Source organism: Neoarius graeffei, chromosome 17, assembly GCF_027579695.1.
Source record: "Neoarius graeffei isolate fNeoGra1 chromosome 17, fNeoGra1.pri, whole genome shotgun sequence".
In the NCBI taxonomy this organism is placed as follows: domain Eukaryota; kingdom Metazoa; phylum Chordata; class Actinopteri; order Siluriformes; family Ariidae; genus Neoarius; species Neoarius graeffei.
In genome coordinates, this window is record NC_083585.1 from 30708228 (window position 1) to 30730482 (window position 22255).

General features: G+C 40.5%; 1 protein-coding gene across 2 annotated transcripts in view; it reads right to left on the reverse strand.

Annotated features, from left to right (window-relative positions):
* dph1 (diphthamide biosynthesis 1) overlaps window positions 1–22255 on the reverse strand; it is a 309721-nt gene that overhangs the window by 203884 nt on the left and 83582 nt on the right. For both annotated transcript variants that reach the window (XM_060898077.1, XM_060898076.1), the window contains one exon: window positions 13667–13730. In XM_060898077.1, coding sequence (XP_060754060.1) covers window positions 13667–13730 — 64 coding nt within the window. The remainder of the gene's footprint in view (window positions 1–13666; window positions 13731–22255) is intronic.

A 22255-nucleotide genomic window follows, 5' to 3' on the forward strand; every position in this document is an offset into this window, starting at 1 on the left:
AATGACTCAATTTTGTATAAATAGGGGACTACATAGGCAGCAAAATGTAGTTTTTTTTACTGCCATGGAAGTGCACCTGTATACCGAGGAGGAAGCCATTTGCATTACAGCCATGAATGAGGATTCAAAACGGGGTCTCGGCTCGGTTTTCCCTTTCGGGCGCTCTCGTTTTCCGTTATAATTTGGTAAAGAAAAAATAAATATATTATTTACCAGCTTAATACCGTGACCTCGGCCTTGAATACTGACCTTGACCCAGAGGGCCTCGCTCAGTACTTTCAAGACCTCAGTCACGGTATTTAACCATACAGACCTCCCAGCTGGTAAATAACATATTTATTATATATACAGGACACTTTTTCGATGAAATACAAAGAGGTGTTCTATTCCCTTCTAGCGGTTTTCATTCATTTGATTTGATAGCATGCAATATTGTTAGCATATCGCTTATCCTACGTGTATTACACCACTCTACCCAATGGAGAATGAGTGCTGAATATGGTTTATGATATTGCATGGTTGTCAAGACAACATAACGTCACACGTCAGCGCTGAAACAAATATTCAGTGAGAAAGTTTTCTGCTGCGCATGCGCACAAGCATTTCTTTGTTCCCCAGTGGTGCCCGCAGCACACTGTCACAGTGAACTGAAAATGCCATAAGATATATGTATTATACATAAAACTTCTGCGCTAGCGAGCGACTGTGACAATTTGTAAAGAAACATGGATGCCAGGTTTGTTCCATCAAATGTATAATACTACTACTACTACTACTAATAATAATAATAATAATAATAATAATATTGGCTGGCTTTTTTCGTGGGATATCAGATATATTCCATTCAGCTACTCGTCTTCGATTCGTACAATATCATGCTAGCTGAATGGAATACATCTGATATACCACTCAAGGCCAGCAATATTATTTAAAGCTATACTGCCTTTCAGATTTTTCAAGTGTAGGTCATAAAAAGAATTTTCCCTGACACCCAATTATTTTTGTTTAGTGGACCGAAAGCTACTGAATTTGGATCACAGACTTACAATTTTATAAGCTCTTTTTTTTTTTTAAACAGAACAATTAATGAATTTAGAGCAACATGGCCCTAAATTCTCTGCTATTTTTTCCTGCTTCACTATGACCCAAGACAAGATACTGTGTCATGCATCACGTGGTGGGCTTTCCCTGTCTGCGCAAGGCATTGTGGGATACAAATTTGAAACAGGAGGGAAAAATGGAGGACATGAGTGTGTGAATGAAACGTGAAAGACCAACTACAGTAACGGAAAGTGAGAAGAAAAGACGTTATGTTGCGAAGGAAAGGAAACGCAGGACCGAACTAATAAATATCGGCGCTCAGCGAGCACCTCGGTGTGATCAGCTGTTCATTTAGCGACAGAATGATGGAACTGTCAGTGCACGGTCAAAGGTAAACCTGTAGATGGCAGTAATGCAACACTGTGGATGCCAGCTGCCGTAAAACCCAGAAGAAGAAGAAGGTGGTAAACCTGCGCACACGGACTTCCTCTGCCTGCTTGACTGCACAAAGCGAGTGATTTTTTATGCACCTTATTTGCTCAAGAATCCCCTCAAATTAAATAACTTCCCAGCCACAGAATGGCCTGATATTTTGTGAGATATTACAGAAATAAACATAAATCACAGTGACCAAATTTCAGAGGGAACTAAATTTCTAGTTCTAGTATTACTAGTGCATCTCAAAAAATTAGAATATTGTGAAAAAGTTCAATATTTTCCATCAGTTATTTAAGAAAGTGAAAATGTTATATATTATAGACTCATTACACATAAACTAAAATGTTTCAAGCATTTTTCTATTTTAATTTTAATCAGTATGGCATGCAGTACAAAAACATTTAAAAAAAAACATCTAAAAATATTAGAATATTTCATTTCGAGTTTGAGTAAAACAGTATGAAGTTGATTCAAGAACTTGGGAGAGCTTCACAAGGAGTGGACTGAGGCTGGTGTCAGTGTATCAAGACCCATCACGAACAGACATCTTCAAGAAAGGGGATACAACTTTCGCATTCCTAATATCAAGCTACTCCTGAGCCAGAGACAATGTCAGAAGTGTCTTATCTGGGCTAAGGAGAGAAAGAAATGGACTGTTGCTCAGTGGTCCAAAGTCCTCTTTTCAGATGAAAGTACATTTTGCATTTAATTTGGAAATGACGGTTCTAGAGTCTGGAGGAAGAGTGGAGAGGCACAGAATCCAAGGTGTTTGAAGCCCAGTGTGAAGTTTCCACAGTCTGTGATGATTTGGGGTGCCATGTCATCTGCTGGTGTTGGTCCACTGTATTTTATCAAGTCCAAAGTCAACACAGCCATCTACCAGGAGATTTTGGAGCACTTCATGCTTCCATCTGCTGACGAGCTTTTTGGAGATGCTGATTTCCTTTTCCAGCAGGACTTAGCACCTACCCACAGTGCCAAAACTACTGCCAAATGGTTTGCTGACCATGATATTACTGTGTTTGATTGGCCAGCCAACTTGCCTGACCTGAACCCCATAGAGAATCTATGGGGTATTGTCAAGAGGAAGATGAGAAACACCAGACCCAAAAATGCAGATACGCTGAAGGCCACTATCAAAGCAACCTGGGCTTCAATAACACCTCAGCAGTGCCACAGACCATTTGGTAGTAGTTTTGGCACTGTGGGTAGGTGCCAAGTCCTGCTGGAAAAGGAAATCAGCATCTCCAAAAAGCTCGTCAGCAGATGGAAGCATGAAGTGCTCTAAAATCTCCTGGTAGATGGCTGTGTTGACTTTGGACTTGATAAAATACAGTGGACCAACACCAGCAGATGACATGGCACCCCAAATCATCACAGACTGTGGAAACTTCACACTGGGCTTCAAACACCTTGGTTCTGTGCCTCTCCACTCTTCCTCCAGAACCGTGATTTCCAAATTAAATGCAAAATGTACTTTCATGTACACCTCCATGCCACACCGCATTGATACAGTAATTCATGGTAAAGGAGCCCCAACCAAGTATTGAGTGTATAAATGAATATACTTTTCAGAAGTTGGACATTTCTGTATTGTAAATCCTTTTTTTGATTGATCTTAGGGAATATTCTAATAATTTGAAATACTGGATTTCTGATTTTCATGAGCTATAAGCCATAACCATCAAAATTGAAACAAAAAAGGCTTTAAATATTTCACTTTACATGTAATGAATATAGAATATATGAAAGTTTACCTTTTTGAATTAAATTATGAAAAAAAAGGAACCTTTTCATGGTATTCTAATTTTTTGAGATGCACTAGTGTGTGTATATATATATATATATATATATATATATATATATATATATATATATATATATATATATATATATATATATATATATATATATATATAAAAATAAAACATATATACACACACACACACACACTATATATATAAAAAATACATACACATATAAAAATAAAATACACACACACACACACACTGTATAGCGTATATTCTGTATATTCTGCAGTGTATATTGTGTATGTTGGGGAGTTAAATATATTTACATATATCCTGTATATTGTGTATATTCTGCAGAGCATTCCATCACCACATTATTATTTTTTAATTATATTTATTACATTCTATCTTACTCCTTTCTTTTTACTACCTTTTCTTCCCCCCCCCCAAACTATCTTCACCACTTATGGAGTATTGCAATAAGCATTTCACTGCATGTCCTGCTACATATGATTGTGTATGTGACGAATAACATTTGAATTTAATGTAAATGCGCAAACAGCATACACATGTACACTTTAGAATCACTGGACCTCATTCACACTGACGGATAACATTTTTACAGTGAAATGTGGAAATGGCATGCTGGACCTGGGAATGGTAGAAAACAGCATGCTGGGCCTGCACTCTGGGTATCTGACCCATGATCTTTACAACAGTTCTGGCATTTCTGTTTTGACAATATTAACATAAAACAGGCCTTTTTTTTTTTTTTTTTGCACATCCCAGCATCCCTTGAATATTTTACAAAGCAGTCAAACATGAAATTAAAATACAGGAAAACAGTATTGCAATGAGTTCCATCATCTTGGAGCTGTGGATATCACATGAGAATCATACACCAGCGTCTTAAAAAAACAGCTACATTTTTCATTCATTCATACACACTACAATGCAAAAACAGGTTTTTTTTTTTCAGATTTCTCCACTGCTTTTTTCTGTCATCTGCTTTAATTTCATAAAATTAGAGAGGTCATAGCATCATAACACAATAGTTTGCATGTCGTCAGACTGCACACATGTAGGATAAAGTTAAGACTATATATAAATGTGTCGTGCCATGGGATTTTTGGACCAGATGCTCCGTGTACAGAATGAGTAGAAACGGCATTGAAAAGCGCGCTATATTTTACACTCTTTTTGCTGGCTGATCAAGTAACTATCAATGAATAATCACATCAATAGCGCCCCTACAAGATACATTTACCACTTTTAACATCATCCAGGATTGTGTTGGACTGAGGCTGGTTCTAGAGGACTTGAGACAGGGACTCATTTTAAATCACTACCATGTAGTTACTGTCCAGAACTGGAAATGAGTCAACACTCGACAACGTCTATTCATTGCCCATGTACTGACAGATTCTGATTCCTGGTCTCCATGTCTTCTTTCAACACTGCATGTTCAGGGGTCAGAAAGAAGAAAAACACATTTTATGACTGTCTTGCATCAACAACAGTTTAAGCTTTGTTGGGACCATTCTGTACAGGTTAAAGCTAGACGGCCTTTCGAGTTCATAAAATCTGTGAAATTTGGTCATTGTGGTATATGTTTATTTTTATAATATCTCAAAAATATCAGGCCATTCTGTGGCTGGGAAGTTACTTAATTTGAGGGGATTCCCTAGCAAATAATATTCACGAAATCGTGTCCTCCGTTTTGCTTTCCTGTTTCAAATTTGTATCCCACAATGCCTTGCGCGAACGGGGAAAGCCCACCACGTGATGCATGATGTAGTATCTTGAACTGGGTCATGGTGAAGCAGGAAAAAATAGCAGAGAATTTAAGGCCACGTGGCCCTAAATTCATTAATTCTTCTATTTAAAAAATAAATAAAAAGAATTGGAAGTCTGTGACTCGAATTCGGTAGCTTTCAGTCCACTAAACAAAAATAATTGGGTGTCAGGGAAAATTCTTTTTTTATGACCTGAACTTGAAAAATCTGAAAGGCAGTATAACTTTAAAATTGGTCCCATGTTAGAAACAAAGTATTGGCGACTAATATTCTGATATAATAGGCACAGTGCCAAAAATGAATTTGGCATGGTGCCAGCCAATCAGTGAGGCATCAAATTAAATTACCTATAGCGGTTTTGCAAATCCAGAGTAAAAGTAGTGTCATTCTGGTCCAAAAAAAAAAAAAACACACTTTAGACCGAGCTGAAACATCACGTACATCATGGACATTTTGAAGACTTTCTGCCTGGAAAATGGACCATTTTGGGTTGCACGCATAATATTTCATGTCAGATTTACAGTAACTTCCCTTGGTCCAATTTCACTTTGGTTTGTATTTCCTGCATATGGAGGCATTAGTTTAATGCAGCAGGTATAACTCAAAATCCATAATCTGAGCATCTAATATAAAAATCTGGTGGACTGACACACATGAAGTCTCATCTCATCTCATTATCTGTAGCCGCTTTATCCTGTTCTACAGGGTCGCAGGCAAGCTGGAGCCTATCCCAGCTGACTACGGGCGAAAGGCGGGGTACACCCTGGACAAGTCGCCAGGTCATCACAGGGCCGACACATAGACACAGACAACCATTCACACTCACATTCACACCTACGCTCAATTTAGAGTCACCAGTTAACCTAACCTGCATGTCTTTGGACTGTGGGGGAAACCGGAGCACCCGGAGGAAACCCACGCGGACACGGGGAGAACATGCAAACTCCGCGCAGAAAGGCCCTCGTCGGCCACGGGGCTCGAACTCGGACCTTCTTGCTGTGAGGCGACAGCGCTAACCACTACACCACTGTGCCGCCCACACATGAAGTTTACATTTAAATTTAAAAAAAAAAAAACTGCCTCTGTAACTACCTCCAAACTGATGGATGTGTTAGACACAGCCTCCTTCAAAACAAGGCAGAGGACTGACAGGGTCACGACCAAACTTTGACTTCTTACTTTTGGCTGACTTTGCAATAACTTTGTAGCTTACTTTCTACAGATATTGTCTCGTTCTTGCAAGATACATTTACAACTATACTGCCTGGAGCCATGAGAATAACCTGGATACCTTCTTCTGCATGTGCACACACATACAAAACCCTTTCAACATGATGCATGATGCAGTATTTATAATACACACGACTTCACTATAGCCATCTTTCTCTGGAACCTTCTCCCAGAATTCTCGCTCAGTCAGCACCAAGGAACTTGGCGGTTAGTAGAGTTGACATAAAAATAGTACTTACATACTGGATGAGAATCACATGAATAACATCGTCTACAAGGTCATGAAGAGCAGGACTCTAAGGCCTTTGTATATTTCTTGCAGACACATGTGGCATTGGAAAACAATACACTTTAATTGCAGAGAAAACAAACTGCAGATGATGCGCGGAGGATTTGCTTTCTGCATCATGCACGCACATGGACAAACGTGCTATAAAAGACTGCGATTGGAGGATTCACAGACAACAACCACAACGAAACTGCAGAATGGGTCCAGCTTCTCACAACACTTCTCATAAACAATTTAGCTGAAAGTATACCGAGGCCTCCAGGGAGTCGTGGCGGGTAGAGGCATCTCACCACTTTCAGAAAGATCATAAGAAGTTTATGAGATCCCAGAGAAATGCTGTTCATGGTGCTGTGGTATACCGAGATGGCAGCCAAACAGACCTTTAGCACAAATGGAGAACTAGCACTGTCTAGCAGTCCCTGGAGAAAAAAAGTTCTTTCATTTTGGGCAATTTACTAAATCCAGCCTATGGAGGACACAATATCCACAAAACTGCTTTCATTTTAGGGTATACTGCAGTCTTCAGTTGAACAACCATACAGAGGTCAAACCCATAGGCATAGTTGACCTGTCTGAAGGGGTCAATTCTCTTTGTCCATCTGGGACAGCAGATCTGGACAGGCAGGTAAGCTAGTCAGTCAGGCAGGGCCGGCTCTAGGTCTTTGGCTGCCCTAGGCGAGATTGAGTTTTGGCGCGGCGCCCCCCCAAGAAAAAAACCCCTCTAATAACATCTAAATAACACTTTAATCTAATCACTCTATTCTATTACTATTAAACAATGTACGGTGCATGGACAATAAACAAGAAGTCATTTTTATCTTTTTCATTATTGTTATTATTGTTATCATTATTAACACAAAGTGTCACAAAGTAAAATGAGCACACAAATTCAATACATATCTCCATATAATGGGCAAAAACTCTTCCGCACCCTGTTCAAAGTGTAGTGCATGGACAATAAACAAGAAATTATTTTTAGTTTCTTTTTTGCTATTAAAAGTTAAGTCATCTCTGAAGAATTAACAAATTAAATGAATAAAAAATTCTACAATTCTAAATTGTGCAAACTTAAGCACCCTGTTAGGACATCAATGGGCTGTATTTTCAAACAAAAGTGCTATTATGGGTACTTTGTTATTGAAGTTTATTGCTGTTTGCATCTAGTTAGCTAGGCAGACATTGATTCGGGCGTCTAAAATATTAATTTGCCACTATAATGGTTGATATGAGAGATTAGGTCAGACTTACCTCTATACTTGGCTCTATTTGTTTCTTCCTGTAGCCTTCGTTTGCGCCCTTGCGCACCCGAGAGTTTGGATTTCTTCATTTAAGCACTTGTAGTCTGGGCTACTTTTTGCAGTGGATAGCCACTCATTCCCCGATGAGCACCGCTCCCCCCACCCCCCTTATAACCTATCATTGTGCATTTTTAGTAGGCATAAGGAAATCACCGACCACTACTGCGTAGGCTACACTTGTTTTTCAACCTTTTTGAGCCAGGGCGCAGAAAATCTCAAGGCACATCACCAATAGAAAATGTTGACTGAAACTAAAACGCTGTTGCCAATATTTACAATATACAGTCATTCTATAATTTTCCACGGTACACTTGATCTCTCACGGCACACTAGTGTTCCGCGGTACTAGAGTTCGGCAGCACAGTGGTTGAAAACACTGTACACCACTGATGCACTTGGTAACATCTCCATTCAATAACTCCATCCCTCCTTTTTGGTGGGGTTTTGGTCGCCCTTGGTGCCCCTGGGCACACTTTGCGCTCTAGGCAATTGCCTAGGTCGCCTATAGCAATCGCCGGCTATGATTACATGGCCAAAACAGAGAATAGCCACGGATGTGCACTTGTGCGCCCGAAGACACACTATAGACAGGGCGAACCACTATTGAGCGCTTATTGTTTCATGATTAGCAACCACCACCACACCCCACCCCGCTTTTTTTGACAAATCGCACCCTGACTACATGCTTTGCTGTACAATTAAATTAGGCTAAGACATTATAATGCTGACTCGTTTTCAGAATAGTGGAAGTCATAATTTTTCTCCCCCCGTTTCTGCGCCCCTGGATGGGCCGGCTCTGCAATCAGGGACCAGTGCATCCTGTCCAGCTCTGCCAGGGAGAACCACAATTAGCAATGCATTGACTAAGGCTTTGCACCGTCACGTGACCCCATAGCAACTGTAACCTGTAACCAGGGCGCCATCACAGGGGGCACGCTTGTAATGCTTCATTCAGCCGAGTTAATTGTTATCGATCGGTATGGGAAGGTTTTACTGTGTTTTTGGATGTGCAAAGAGCTTTGAATAAAACAAAGACATCAGATTTTTTAATTTACCACAAGTAATTCATCATCGGGGAAAAAAACTAGAGAAATTTATCAACGTAGAAGGAAAAATGGGGGAAAACATTCAGCGGGACTCAGTGTCAAATGGAGAGGTCAAAAACCCTATGGTATGCTTGCTTCATTTCCATGAAGGTAAGAATTTAAAAATTATTTCACAACTGCAGCGCGGTGCTCATTCTTATACAGTGAAGTGAACTTGCGCAACACGGTGGCTCAGCACAGCCTCACCTTCACCAAGACTTAAAAAGTGCATTTACATTCGGGGATCCTTCAGAGCACGTTGTGCATGTGCTTGGGACCCAGTCATTATGGGAAATACCTGATGCTGATTTGAGTGCAACCAGCATGCACAAATAAGGATGCTGTTTTCACAGAGACTTTGCAAAGTATTCTGTCAGGCATGTGATGGTAGACGGATCTAAGTGCAGGAAGAGTGTTTATTAGCAGGCATGATATTTACAAAAACGAAACACAAACAAAACTGAAAGTAGAGTCCTAAACATGTGATGATGATAATACTTCAGAAAGCCTCTTTGTCCTTATATGCACGTGCTGATTGCATTCAAATCAGTATTAGGTATTTCCCATAATGACTGGGTCCCAAGCACATGCACAACGTGCTCTGAAGGATCCCCGAATGTAAATGCACTTTTTAAATCTCGGTGAAGTTTAGGCTGTGTTGAGCTGCTGTGTTGCTCATGTTCACTTCACTGTATAAGAATGAGCACCTCGCAGCAGTTGTGAAATTAATTTAAAATTTTTTTTTAATTCTTACCTTCGTGGAAATGAAGTGAGCATACCATCGGGTTTTTGACCTCTCTGTTCGACACAGAGTCCCGCTGAATGTTTTTTCCCCATTTTTCCCTTCTACATTTAGAAATTTCTCTAGTTATTCCCCCTGATGATGAACTACTCTTGATATAAATAAATAAACAAACAAATAAATAAATAAATCTGACATCTTTGTTTCGTTCAAAACCTTCCCACACCAATCAATAACCATTAACTTGGCTGAATGAAGCACTACAAGCGTGCCCCTTTCACGGCAGTGTAGTTACTGTTGCTATGGGGTCACGTGACAGTGCAAAGCTTCGATTGGTGAAAAGGTCCTTCTACACCTCAACAAACTGAGACGCCACTGCTGTAGCTGCAGTCATCAGCCCTAGTATCCTCAACAGATCATACTGCATATGGTGGCCTACTCAATCCAACTGATAAGCGCCATAATGTTTGCCACACAGGGTTGTGCTGATGAACTGTAGGACATGCTTCAGTGTTAGGGAGCGCTTTTCTGACTTCACCACGAGATGCGTGAACAGGGTGGATCTGCACCAAACGGCCTGCTCTGAAGTCTCAAAAAGATTGGGGGCGGATAGTCGATCAGAAGACTGCACCCCTTCTATGACAGGACGGAATGAACTTGTGTATTGATGCACAGTGTGCCGTGTTATTAGCTGCATCTCAGATGTAACGTGTTCTGCCACCGGCCCTTCAGGGGCATGCGCCATGTCGTGGAGGTTCTGGTGGCATCAATATAGGTGACAAACACAGTTGGGTTATGCTAAAACAAACAATGGTGTTTATTAGTGTTACTCCACTAGTTGATAAAATATTTAAAAGGTTCTGACTACAAAGTTGAATTCTGGGCAAAATGGTTTCTTTCTACTGCTGTTGGAGTTTTGAGATGTTTCGCTGCTGTACACACCATGCACCCTATGTGGAAATGCTTTTCTGAGATAAAATGCATCCTGCGTTCTACGATTCTAGAGATTGCCAAAGCAAGTGAGTAACAATATCACGTGACCACCGTGAGGCGTGTTGACCTACTTTTAACTAAAAGAAGTTGGCATGGGCAAACATGGTTGACTCCGGTCTCCTGCCAGCGGATAAAAAAAAAAGGAAAGCCTGCCTAGTGAGTGCAACTGCAAGATAGAGCAAGGTTAGATGACAAGTCATTTTTCTGGACAGGTAACTAAATCATTATAGCTAGTGCTTAGCTATCTTAGCCTTAGAATGCATGGGCTCGACTCCACGGTAGCAAGTATGGAGTTATACACCTACTGTTTTGATCTTAAAACAAAAGAAATGATGAGACAAAAGCAGTGACGGACAAAAGACATATTCGTCTTTTGTTTCACGGATCTATTCGCAAATGTCAACCACAAATTACATACCTGCAACTCAAAACTCTCCGAGGTTGATGCGGAGTTATGATGTTTTCCGCGCACTGCCATCTTGGTGTGACAGTTCCACAGTTACGCAAATTAGTTAAAGCTAGACAGCCTTTCGATTTCATAAAATTGGTGAAATTTAGTTCCCTCTGAAATTTGGTCATTGTGATGTATGCTTATTTTTGCAATATATCCAAAACCTCAGGCCATTCTGTGGCAGGGAAGTTACTTAATTTGAGGGGATTCTCGAGCAAACAATGTGCATGAAATCGCTCGCTTCGCCCAGTCAAGCAGACAGAGGAAGTCCGTGTGCGCATGCGCAGGTTTACTTTCTTCTTCTTTTGGGTTTTACAGCAGCTGGCATCCACAGTGTTGCATTACTGCCATCTACAGGTTTACCTTTGAGCGTGCACTGACAGTTCCATCATTCTGTCGCTAAACGAACAGCTGATCACACCGAGGTGCTCGCTATTTAGTCGATATTTATTAGTTTGGTCCTGCGTTTCCTTTCCTTCACAACATAACGTCTTTTCTTCTCGCTTTCCGTTACTGTAGTCAGTCTTTCACATTTCATTCGCACACTCACATCCTCCATTTTTCTCTCCTGTTTCAAATTTGTATCCCACAATGCCTTGCGCTAACAGGGAAAGCCCACCACGTAATGCATGACATAGCATCTTGTATTGGGTCATGGTGAAGCAGGAAAAAATAGTGGAGAATTTAGGGCCACATGGCCCTAAATTCATTAATTATTCTGTTTTAAAAAAATAATAATAAAATTGTAAGTCTGTGATTCGAATTCAGTAGCTTTCGGTCCACTAAACAAAAATAATTGAGTGTCAAGGAAAATTCTTTTAATGATATAAACCTGAAAAAATCTGAAAGGCAGTCTACCTTTAAAGTTCCTCATGTTCGGCTGTTTCCGTAAGGCCATGCGGTTTACCTCAAGAGGTAGGAAAACGGTCCCAAAACGGAGGAAAGCAACCCTCAGCACATCAAAATGATCACATCTTGTCTGCATGATATCGTTCTTGCGAGACAGGAAAATGCCATGCACAGTAGAAAAAAAAAATTTTTTTTAAATTAAAATTTCAGATGACTTTGCAGTCAGCACCTTTAATTCTTGAAATATTCCTTGATCTAAAAGTAGTGATGGACCCATCATGCCATAAAAATGTCGTTCACATACCTTTGCTGCTTGTCGATACTACTACTCTTACTTTAGTTAAGCTGAATAATAATGCACATAATTATATTGACTTAACTGAAGAAAATGACATCATGTGATCACAATGAAAATGCAAGTTACTGTGCAGCAGCCCTAGGATATGACTCTGATGATAAATATGAGAGTTTCCTCCTAAGAGGGAAGTGGAAGACAGAAATAAAAAAAAACCCAAAACTAAACTAATCATACTAAACACCCTGATCATATCAACCCCATCCTCTCTCAGCTCCACTGGCTACCGGTTCCGTCCTGTATTAGATTTAATATCTTGCTTTTCGCTTTCAAAGCCTTGCATAATCTTGCTCCGATCTACCTTCAGGAACTACACCTACACCCTACACCCCCTCTCACTCACTCAGGTCTTCCAGCAAAAACTTACTTGCTGTCCCACGCACCAGACTTTCCACGATGAGGGGCAGGTCCTTCAGTGCCATGGCCTCCAAACTCTGGACATCTCTTCCTCAACCTCTGCGAGTGCTCTTCTTTCTCCAATTTCAAATCTCAATTGAAGACTTACCTTTTCCATGAACATTAGGTTAATGTGGGGTGGCCTTGGGCTGAAGTGCCCTTGAGCAAGGTACTTAACCCTTGACTGCTCCCCGGGCGCTCTGGTGTGGCTGCCCACTGCTCTGGGTGTGTGCGTGTGTTCACTGCTTCAGATGAGTTAAATGCAGAGGATGAATTTCACTGTGCTTGAAGTGTGCATGTGACAAATAAAGGTTTCTTCTTCTTCCTCTCTTACTGCTTCGTCCCCCCACCAAAAAAAAAAAACCTTCTGTAAAGCAACCTTGGGCAATATCGGAATTTACCTGATAAAACCCATAACATAAATCAACCTCACAGAAACAAATTCGACTGGAAATGTGTTATGTACGGCAATCGTACTGTGCACGTAAACATGTTTGTGTTAATGCTTGTGGGTCCTTTAAAAGAGCTGAAAATGTGCTATAGCGATGCCCCTCTCTGGCACACGACTTCAGTTTCTGTTTGGCTGGCTGTAAACATGTGTTTGCCTGTGTAAGGCAGCATGCATAAGCAATATGTTCTATGTAAGCTGCAATGTAATGCAGTTAAAAAAGAAAAAAAAAAAGTCTTGCGCTTGACGTGTAATTCAAAGTAAACTTGTGTTGGCAAATGACTAATTTCTAGCTGAGACTCTACACAAGCTGCAGTGAGGATATATGACGAGTTCCCACCTTTAATGACATTTTTACACTGCCTCTAGACTCAACACTGCCCATGTCAACCTTCCACCTTCGCCCTGTTCCACAGTACATACGCATTAACGTAAGACTAGCTAGTTGACATGCAGCAAGGGAGGTGTGTGAAGGTGTTCAAGTTAGAGAGTGTGTATACCTACCTCTCAATAATGTCAGCGATCACGCAGGCAAACATCTGAAGCCCCTCTGGAAGCTGCAAAGCCACTGTGAAGTAGAGAGGCAGAGTCTTAGTCAATGAAATAGGGAAATGCGAGGGACAGCAGCAGGGCCTGGGGTTTCCGACGTGCTGCAGGACAGCACGCTGTGACTAGAAAAAGTTTAAGAGGTTCTTGTGTTCCGTTGTGGTTTATTCACCATTAGTGCCACTATCACTGACAATGCAATAAGATACAGAATGGGAGTTAAATAAGGAAAAAATATTAAACAAGGAATTGGTGTTATTCAAAGACTAACTGGCTACATTCACATTCGAATGAAACTCGAAAAAAAAGAGTCCTTTCTTAAAAGCCAGTGCAACTGGAGAGTACATAAGGATACCCCAGATATAGATTTAAAAAAAAAAACAAAAAAACACAACCTCAGATCACGCTATAGTATCAAATGGAAAACAACAAGAAGACAGAGTCATCTATATCCCCCGCCCTATATACCAAGTTTCAAGATATTATTTGTCACATTTTTCAAGTTGTGCTGCAGGAAACCAACCCGACCTCTTTACACTGACCTCAGCAGCCCATGGCATAAGCCCACCGGACCTCTGGTCCAGGTGAGCTAAAATTTTAAATTTCTCACGTTTCTTAGTATCAAAAGGCACATATACATTACTTAATCAACACATGTACCAACTTTCAAGACCATACCACTCATAGTTTTCAAGTTCTGCTCCGGAAACAAAACCTACCCCTAATATAGGCCTCTGCATGCTCTTGCGACAAGGCTTTCGCAGATAGCTTTTCGCAGACAGTTGTAATTTATCGTTGAGCGGGGAGTAATAGGCGTGCGCGATGTTATTCACCACCACAACGCAAGGGGGCGCGAAGTCGTGAAATCGCTAGGAGTGGTGGGTGTGGTTAGTGGAGTGTTTATCCTCCGGTTACTTATAATGACTAGAACTGGAGTCGTATAGATGTACGTACTTCCTCACTTCCTCGATCAACCGCTCTTCGTGCTGCTCCATCTTCGCTCGTATTTTTAAAAATGGCGGTCGTGAAAACAAACCAAACCGGGAAAGTAGGGAAGCGGAAGTGCGTGTACAGCAGATGTAGAGTGGACCAATCAGAGCCCTCTTGTCTGCGACGCTGTCTGCAAGGCTTCTGCGGTGGTCACAATTTTTGGGAGGTCCGCGCAGAGCATCTGCGAAGGTGGGGGGGCTACGCAGACACCATCTGCGACGCCATCTGCGAGGACTGTGTTGTCAGCATAAATTGTCAGGCTTCTGCATGCTCTTGCGACAAGGCTTTCGCAGATAGCTTTTCGCAGACAGTTGTAATTTATCGTTGAGCGGGGAGTAATAGGCGTGCACGATGTTATTCACCGCCACAATGCAAGGGGGCGCGAAGTTGCGAAATCGCTAGGAGTAGTTGGTGGGTGTGGTTAGTGGAGTGATTATCCTCTGGTTACTTATAATGACTAGAACTGGAGTCGTATAGATGTACGCACTTCCTCACTTCCTCGATCAACCGCTCTTCGTGCTGCTCCATCTTCGCTCGTGTTTTTAAAAATGGCGGTCGTGAAAACAAACCAAACCGGGAAAGTAGGGAAGCGGAAGTGCGTGTACAGCGGATGTAGAGTGGATCAATCACAGCCCTCTTGTCTGCGACGCTATCTGCGAGGCTTCTGCGGTGGTCACAATTTTTGGGAGATGTGCGCAGAGCATCTGCGAAGGTGGGGGGCTACGCAGACACTGTCTGCGACGCTATCTGCGAGGACTGGGTTGTCAGCATAAATTGGCCTTAAGTCTGAAATTATTTCCATGGAAACATGAACAATTAAAATGTCTTGGTATGAAAAGGCACATCTACATCACCTTGTTAACATGTATACCAAGTTTCAAATCCGTATCATGAATAGTTTTGGATGTATGCTCCGGAAACGAACATTGCTCTTAGACACGAAGACAAAATCTAGTTTTTATGTAAAAATTTGAAAAATACTTTTTTACAAAAATCCAAAATAGCAAAGGGCACCAGTTCACATGTTGCTTGATATGTATACGGGCCATTTTCAAAAAAATTTACCTATTACGGTAAAGAAGTCTTCACTTATTTTTCAGTTTCTCATCAGAACAGAGGGGTTTAATTGAAAAATGATTCACATAACTGCATAGACAATAAAAACCTCTCTAAATTTTCATACTGAAGTTTTTATCTTATTTAATAAGAAAAATAAGAGTGATTTAAGTTATAATGTTTCTTTACCGTTACCAATGCAAAAACTAATTAGTCATAAATCTTACATTCTTGAACTTACTCAGGAGTAAATTTTATTTTTCACAAAAATAACTAATTAGGTGTTTAAACAAAAGTATTGAGTACATTATCTGATTTGGTTTTTTTTTTATAAATTCAAAAAATATTGTTGTGTTACTTTAGTTTCTTTACCGTTACCCAAAAACATTTTTGAAAATAATTAGTTCCTAGTGCTTGCTAAAGAGGGAGCTGTTCGACATCCCGAAGTGCCAGGATGTTGGGACTCCATTTTGAATTTTTTTGAGGCAGTGGAGGCTGAAAGGTGAGCAAAACATTTCATTAATTACTCATGTCACACAAATGCACTTTCTTTACCGTGATGCACATATCATCTTATAGACATCAGTGATCAACTAGAAACTATTTGTAGTTGTTGATTAAGTTTGAGTGATGAAATATGAGCAATTATTTGAAAGCATAACTGTCATGCTGTGTTGTAAGAGAATGAGACACCTCTTTACCGTTACCATATACTTTCTTTACCGTTACCATTCCTAGTAACGGTAAAGAAACTTTGGTAACGGTAAAGAGAAAATCATGCATAAATGTCTGTTTTTCTCTAGATTTCTAGGCCAAATAGGCAAATAGAATTGAATTTAAAATATTTTAAGTCATTGTGTAGCCTACTAGATGAAATATAATAAAAGCTTTTTTGGTATGGTAACGGTAAAGAAAGCCACAATTTCAGAAAAATTAATTTTTTATAAAAATAATAGGAATCTAGCTTTGCTGATTAGTAGGACTTGATTTTAATCAATAGGCACTCTTTTTGTACATTTATAGAAAGAAAGAGTGACAATTTTTTTTTCCATTTCTTTACCGTAATTGGTACAATTTTTTTGAAAATGGCCCATACATAGTTTCATGACGATATCTTCAGTAGTTTTAAAGATATGGCCCGGAAACGAAAACGTGACCGGACAGACAGCCAGACACCGTTTCTATATCCCCCACCAAACTTCGTTTGGGCAGGGGATAATAACATTGTTGCTGTAAGTGGCTCACAGTGGTGAAACTCAAGATCAAGTACAATCCTTGAAATTATATCCAAATTGTTTCTAATAAAACAGTCACAGACATTTCTCACAGATGATTCCTTATTTAGAAGCCCACTGCTTTTTTTTTTATTTAAAATGCTAAAATACAAGATAAGTTTTTCCACGAAATCAAGTCGTTCATGAGCTAATAGCCGACGAGGCACATAGCATCAAGTTGGCTATAAGCCACATACGACAGGACTGAGTGGCATAACTCTTTTATTTTATCTACATTCACTGGATTTTGAGAAACAGAGCATTTTTACTGTTATTTTTTTTGCAAATTCGATAAATAAAAACTTTATACAAAACATCCGACAAAATCATTTCTGCTTAGAATGTAAACAAACCGGCGAAATGACAGTAGCAATTTGTGAAAAATGCAATAATAACAATAATTCTTGGGGAAAAAAATGATACGTGCATGATGGTATAGTGGTTAGCACGGTCACCTCACAGCAAGAAGGTTCTGGGTTCGAGTCCAGTAGCCGACAGGGGCCTTTCTGTGTGGCGTTTGCATGTTCTCCCCGTGTCCGCGCGGGTTTCCTCCGGGTGCTCCGGTTTCCCCCACAGTCCAAAGACATGCAGGTTAGGCTAACTGGTGACGCTAAATTGACCGTAGGTGTGAATGTGAGTGTGAATGGTTGCCTGTGTCTATGTGTCAACCCTGTGATGACCTGGTGACTTGTCCAGGGTGTACCCCGCCTTTCGCCCGTAGTCAGCTGGGATAGGCTCCAGCTTGCCTGCGACCCTGCACAGGATAAGCAGCTACAGATAATGGATGGATGGATGGACATCCCTACCATCAAATACTTTCATTCCATATTTTGTTGCTTTTTTGTGTTTTTTGGGGTTTGTTTTCAAGTAGAGTTTTTATTTCATCCTTGGTTGATTCAGCATCATGCTCCGCCATTTAAGTTTTTTCGACTCACGGTATATGAGCTGTTATCCTAGTAGTAGAGTAGCCAATTGGAGCATGATTGCTCAGATCCAGTGACTATGTACAGAATTAAAAAAAAATGTATATGCATCATATACATGCATGCACACACAGGCCATTGTAATAGGAACACCTGTACACTTACTCCAAACACCAGAACTGGAAACAATACAGGCCATCTAATCCCCCCCCCTCTTTTTGGGGGGGTGTTTGTCCACTTTTCTTTTCCGCTCAACAGTATTTGATTTACTGTAGACTTGTCAGCTTGAAACAATTTAGCTAACATTCTCCCTTGATTGCTTTCATCAGCAATGTATATTCACTTACAGAACTGCTATACACTGAATTTTGTTTGTTTGTTTGTTTGTTTTTCACACCATTCTGTGTAAATTGTACAGACTGTTGTGGGTGAAAATCCCAGGAGATCAGCCATTTCTGAAATATTCAGACTAGCCCATCTGGCACGAACAACCATGCCAAACATCAACATCAATAAGATTACATTTCTTCCTTATTCTGAGGGTTGATAAGAACATTACTTGAACTCTTTACCTGTATTTGTATGATGTTATGCATCGCGTTGCTGCCATGTGATTGACTTACTGTACAGCTGCATGAATAAGTGGGCGGGGGGGGGGGGGAGAACAGGTTACCACATGGGTAATGAGTACACGTTTCAATGCATATAGCTACATTTTGTTATTATTTGATGTGATACTATGGAGCTCAATCAGAGACATCAAGTTTGGCATTGAAAAAAAAAATCAACACTGATTACAAAAATTAAACTGAATAAAGAAACGGCACTGAACACCCTTGTGCCGAAATTAACTCTGGGCAATGAAGGAGTTCCTTACTCTCAATAAAAGACAGGTCATTGAAAAAATCCAAGCTTTTAATAAAGAATAAATGTAACAAATTCGATCCTTTCTGACCTTAACATTTGTAATTTTATTATTTTTGTTAATTCTGATGTGCTTTTTCAAGGACAATTATTATTTCTTTATTTCTGCATGCCAGCTTTTTATAGTCTGCGTTTTTGGTGGGGTTTTTTCATGCCGCAAGTCTTTTTTTTTTATGTCTGTACTTTTCAATGTCAACTTTCTGTCTCTGTTTTAGTGTGGAAGGAGGAGGAGTTTTATGGCAGGGGCACGAAATACCTGATATACCCCGTCTCTGAACGGGGGCGTGGCCTGACATGGGAGAGCACAGGAAGACGGTAAATCCCATGGAAGCCATGCGGTTCAAGGGACTCCTCATCCATAAAGTATCTATCGGCTATTGATAATTTAACGCTTGATGAGGAACAATGACACCGAGCCAAATTGGACACTTCTGGGATGAATCAGCATCCACACTGTGTATCCTGGGCGGCACGGTGGTGTAGTGGTTAGCACGGTCACCTCACAGCAAGAAGGTTCTGGGTTTGAGCCCAGTGGCCATCAGAGGCTTTTCTGTGTGGAGTTTGCATGTTCTCTGTGTGAGGGTGCTCCGGTTTCCCCCACAGTCCAAAGACATGCAGGTTAGGTTAACTGGTGACTCTAAATTGAGCGTAGGTGTGAATGTGAGTGTGAATGGTTGTCTGTGTCTATGTGTCAGCCCTGTGATGACCTGGCGACTTGTCCAGGGTGTACCCCGCCTTTCGCCCGTAGTCAGCTAGGATAGGCTCCAGCTTGCCCACGACCCTGCACAGGATAAGCGGTTATGGATAATGGATAGATGGATGGATTGTGTATCCTTGGTGAAAGACTGCCTTTTATCCTAAATGCCCTTTACTCCTCTATCCAGCATTACCTTGTTACAGATGTCTGCTGTGGGCACCAGAGCACCAAATTTCATGTGAGTTTAAGTGGGAAAAACTGTTTCAACTAACCAGACACCATACCAGAAACACACTCCAGTAAACAAAGCTAACTTTACCTCAGAACATTTGTGAGTCCCTAAAAAGTTTACGTTAGTCTGCTATCATAACTTTAGCTAGCTGGACAGAAGGGTGACTGGTATTTAGGAAGAAACTAAGGCAAATTTTCATCAAGGATCCAAGGATACACGCTGGTACATTTGTTCTTTCTTGGAAGCTCGGGTTATTTTAACGACTGCCTTTTAGTTCAGAGGAGCTCTTTTCAGTGCCCAGAGTTAATTTCAGCACAAGTGTTTCAATGCCAAATGTTGTGTTTTTCAGTTTAGCTTTTTTTTTTTAAATATCAGTGCTGATTTTTTTTTCCCCAAGGCCAAACTTGGTCTCTAATTTAGCTCCATGAGACACCACTAAACAGCATATGGTATATTATATACACCACACCATAATGTGATTTATACTGGTCACACACTGTATTTTTGATTATCCCAATAATGTCATCTTATATTTTATTACATAAATATACAAGCATTAAAAGTAACTGATACATGATTTGATGCAATAATCTGATATATAACAATGAAATAATATTGGCTGGCGTTGAGTGGTATATATCAGATACTGTATATTCCATTCAGTTAGCATGATGTTGAACGAGTCGAAGATGAGTAGCTGAATGGAATATATCGGATATACCATGAAAAAAGCCAGACTATTATTATTCTCATCTCATCTCATTATCTGTAGCCGTTTTATCCTGTTCTACAGGGTCGCAGGCAAGCTGGAGCCTATCCCAGCTGACTACGGGCGAAAGGCGGGGTACACCCTGGACAAGTCGCCAGGTCATCACAGGGCTGACACATAGACACAGACAACCATTCACACTCACATTCACACCTACGCTCAATTTAGAGTCACCAGTTAACCTAACCTGCATGTCTTTGGACTGTGGGGGAAACCGGAGCACCCGGAGGAAACCCACGCGGACACGGGGAGAACATGCAAACTCCACACAGAAAGGCCCTCGCCGGCCACGGGGCTCGAACCCGGACCTTCTTGCTGTGAGGCGACAGCGCTAACCACTACACCACCGTGCTGCCACTATTATTATTATTATTCATCCATATTCATTTCAGGTGTTTAACGTGTCTTTCCCTTTCAAAATTCTCTCAAAATCTTAAATTTTTTAATGAAGCAAACCTGGCGGCCATATTTGTCTACAAATTCGAAGTTTTACATCTCTGATGTGTCTCTTTTCCAGTTTTTCTATGTCCGTTGGCATGTTTTTATCTTGTAAATATGCGTGAAGAATATCTAATGTGGTTCTGGTAGTCTTTCAGGTGTTCAATGCGTCTTTCTCTTTCCCGGTGAACAAAGAAATGCTTCTGCTCATGCGCAGCAGAAAACTCAGTGAATATTCACATCAGTTTTTATTCTATCAAAAAAGTGTCATATATGTATAATAATTTGCCATATTTTATAACTGAACACACTGATGTGTTTGCAAAACTTAATACAGTATATGGCATAACAGCTAATATTAACTGTATTTTTGAAGGAAATATGAAAAACAATATCTCATCTCATTATCTCTAGCCGCTTTATCCTGTACAGGGTCGCAGGCAAGCTGGAGCCTATCCCAGCTGACTACGGGCGAAAGGCGGGGTACACCCTGGACAAGTCGCCAGGTCATCACAGGGCTGACACATAGAGACAGACAACCATTCACACTCTCATTCACACCTACGCTCAATTTAGAGTCACCAGTTAACCTAACCTGCATGTCTTTGGACTGTGGGGGAAACCGGAGCACCCGGAGGAAACCCACGCGGACACGGGGAGAACATGCAAATTCCGCACAGAAAGGCCCTCGCCGGCCACAGGGCTCGAACCCGGACCTTCTTGCTGTGAGGCGACAGCGCTAACCACTACACCACCGTGCCGCTGAAAAACAATATGATTAAGTAAATAATAATAATAATTATTATTATTATTATTATTATTATTATCAGTAAATATTTTAAATACTATGCATAATCAGTACTCATATGAAATCTCTAGTCATTATCATCTCAGGAAACCAGTCCTATTGTAGTTTGTTGTTACAAAATGATCGAAAGGTTTTTTTTAATAACATTTTCATTCATTACAAAATGCCAGAAATGAGGCGTGAGAAAATGGGGTACAAAGGAGTAAAGAAACATCTGAGCCATTTAAACTAAATGTTAGTGGAATATGCACTGACACATACTGATTTAACAATGTAACTGAGGAAATTAAGTGAGACTACTCTCTAATAATACACAAAACCCATTTCTAATGTTTCAGCATCCTGGCTAGCTTTAATAACAGATTTACTGTTTCATCACCTGCAATATGGTGGTGAACCGAAGAGAAGAAAGACTGTGATGAACCTACAGTACGGT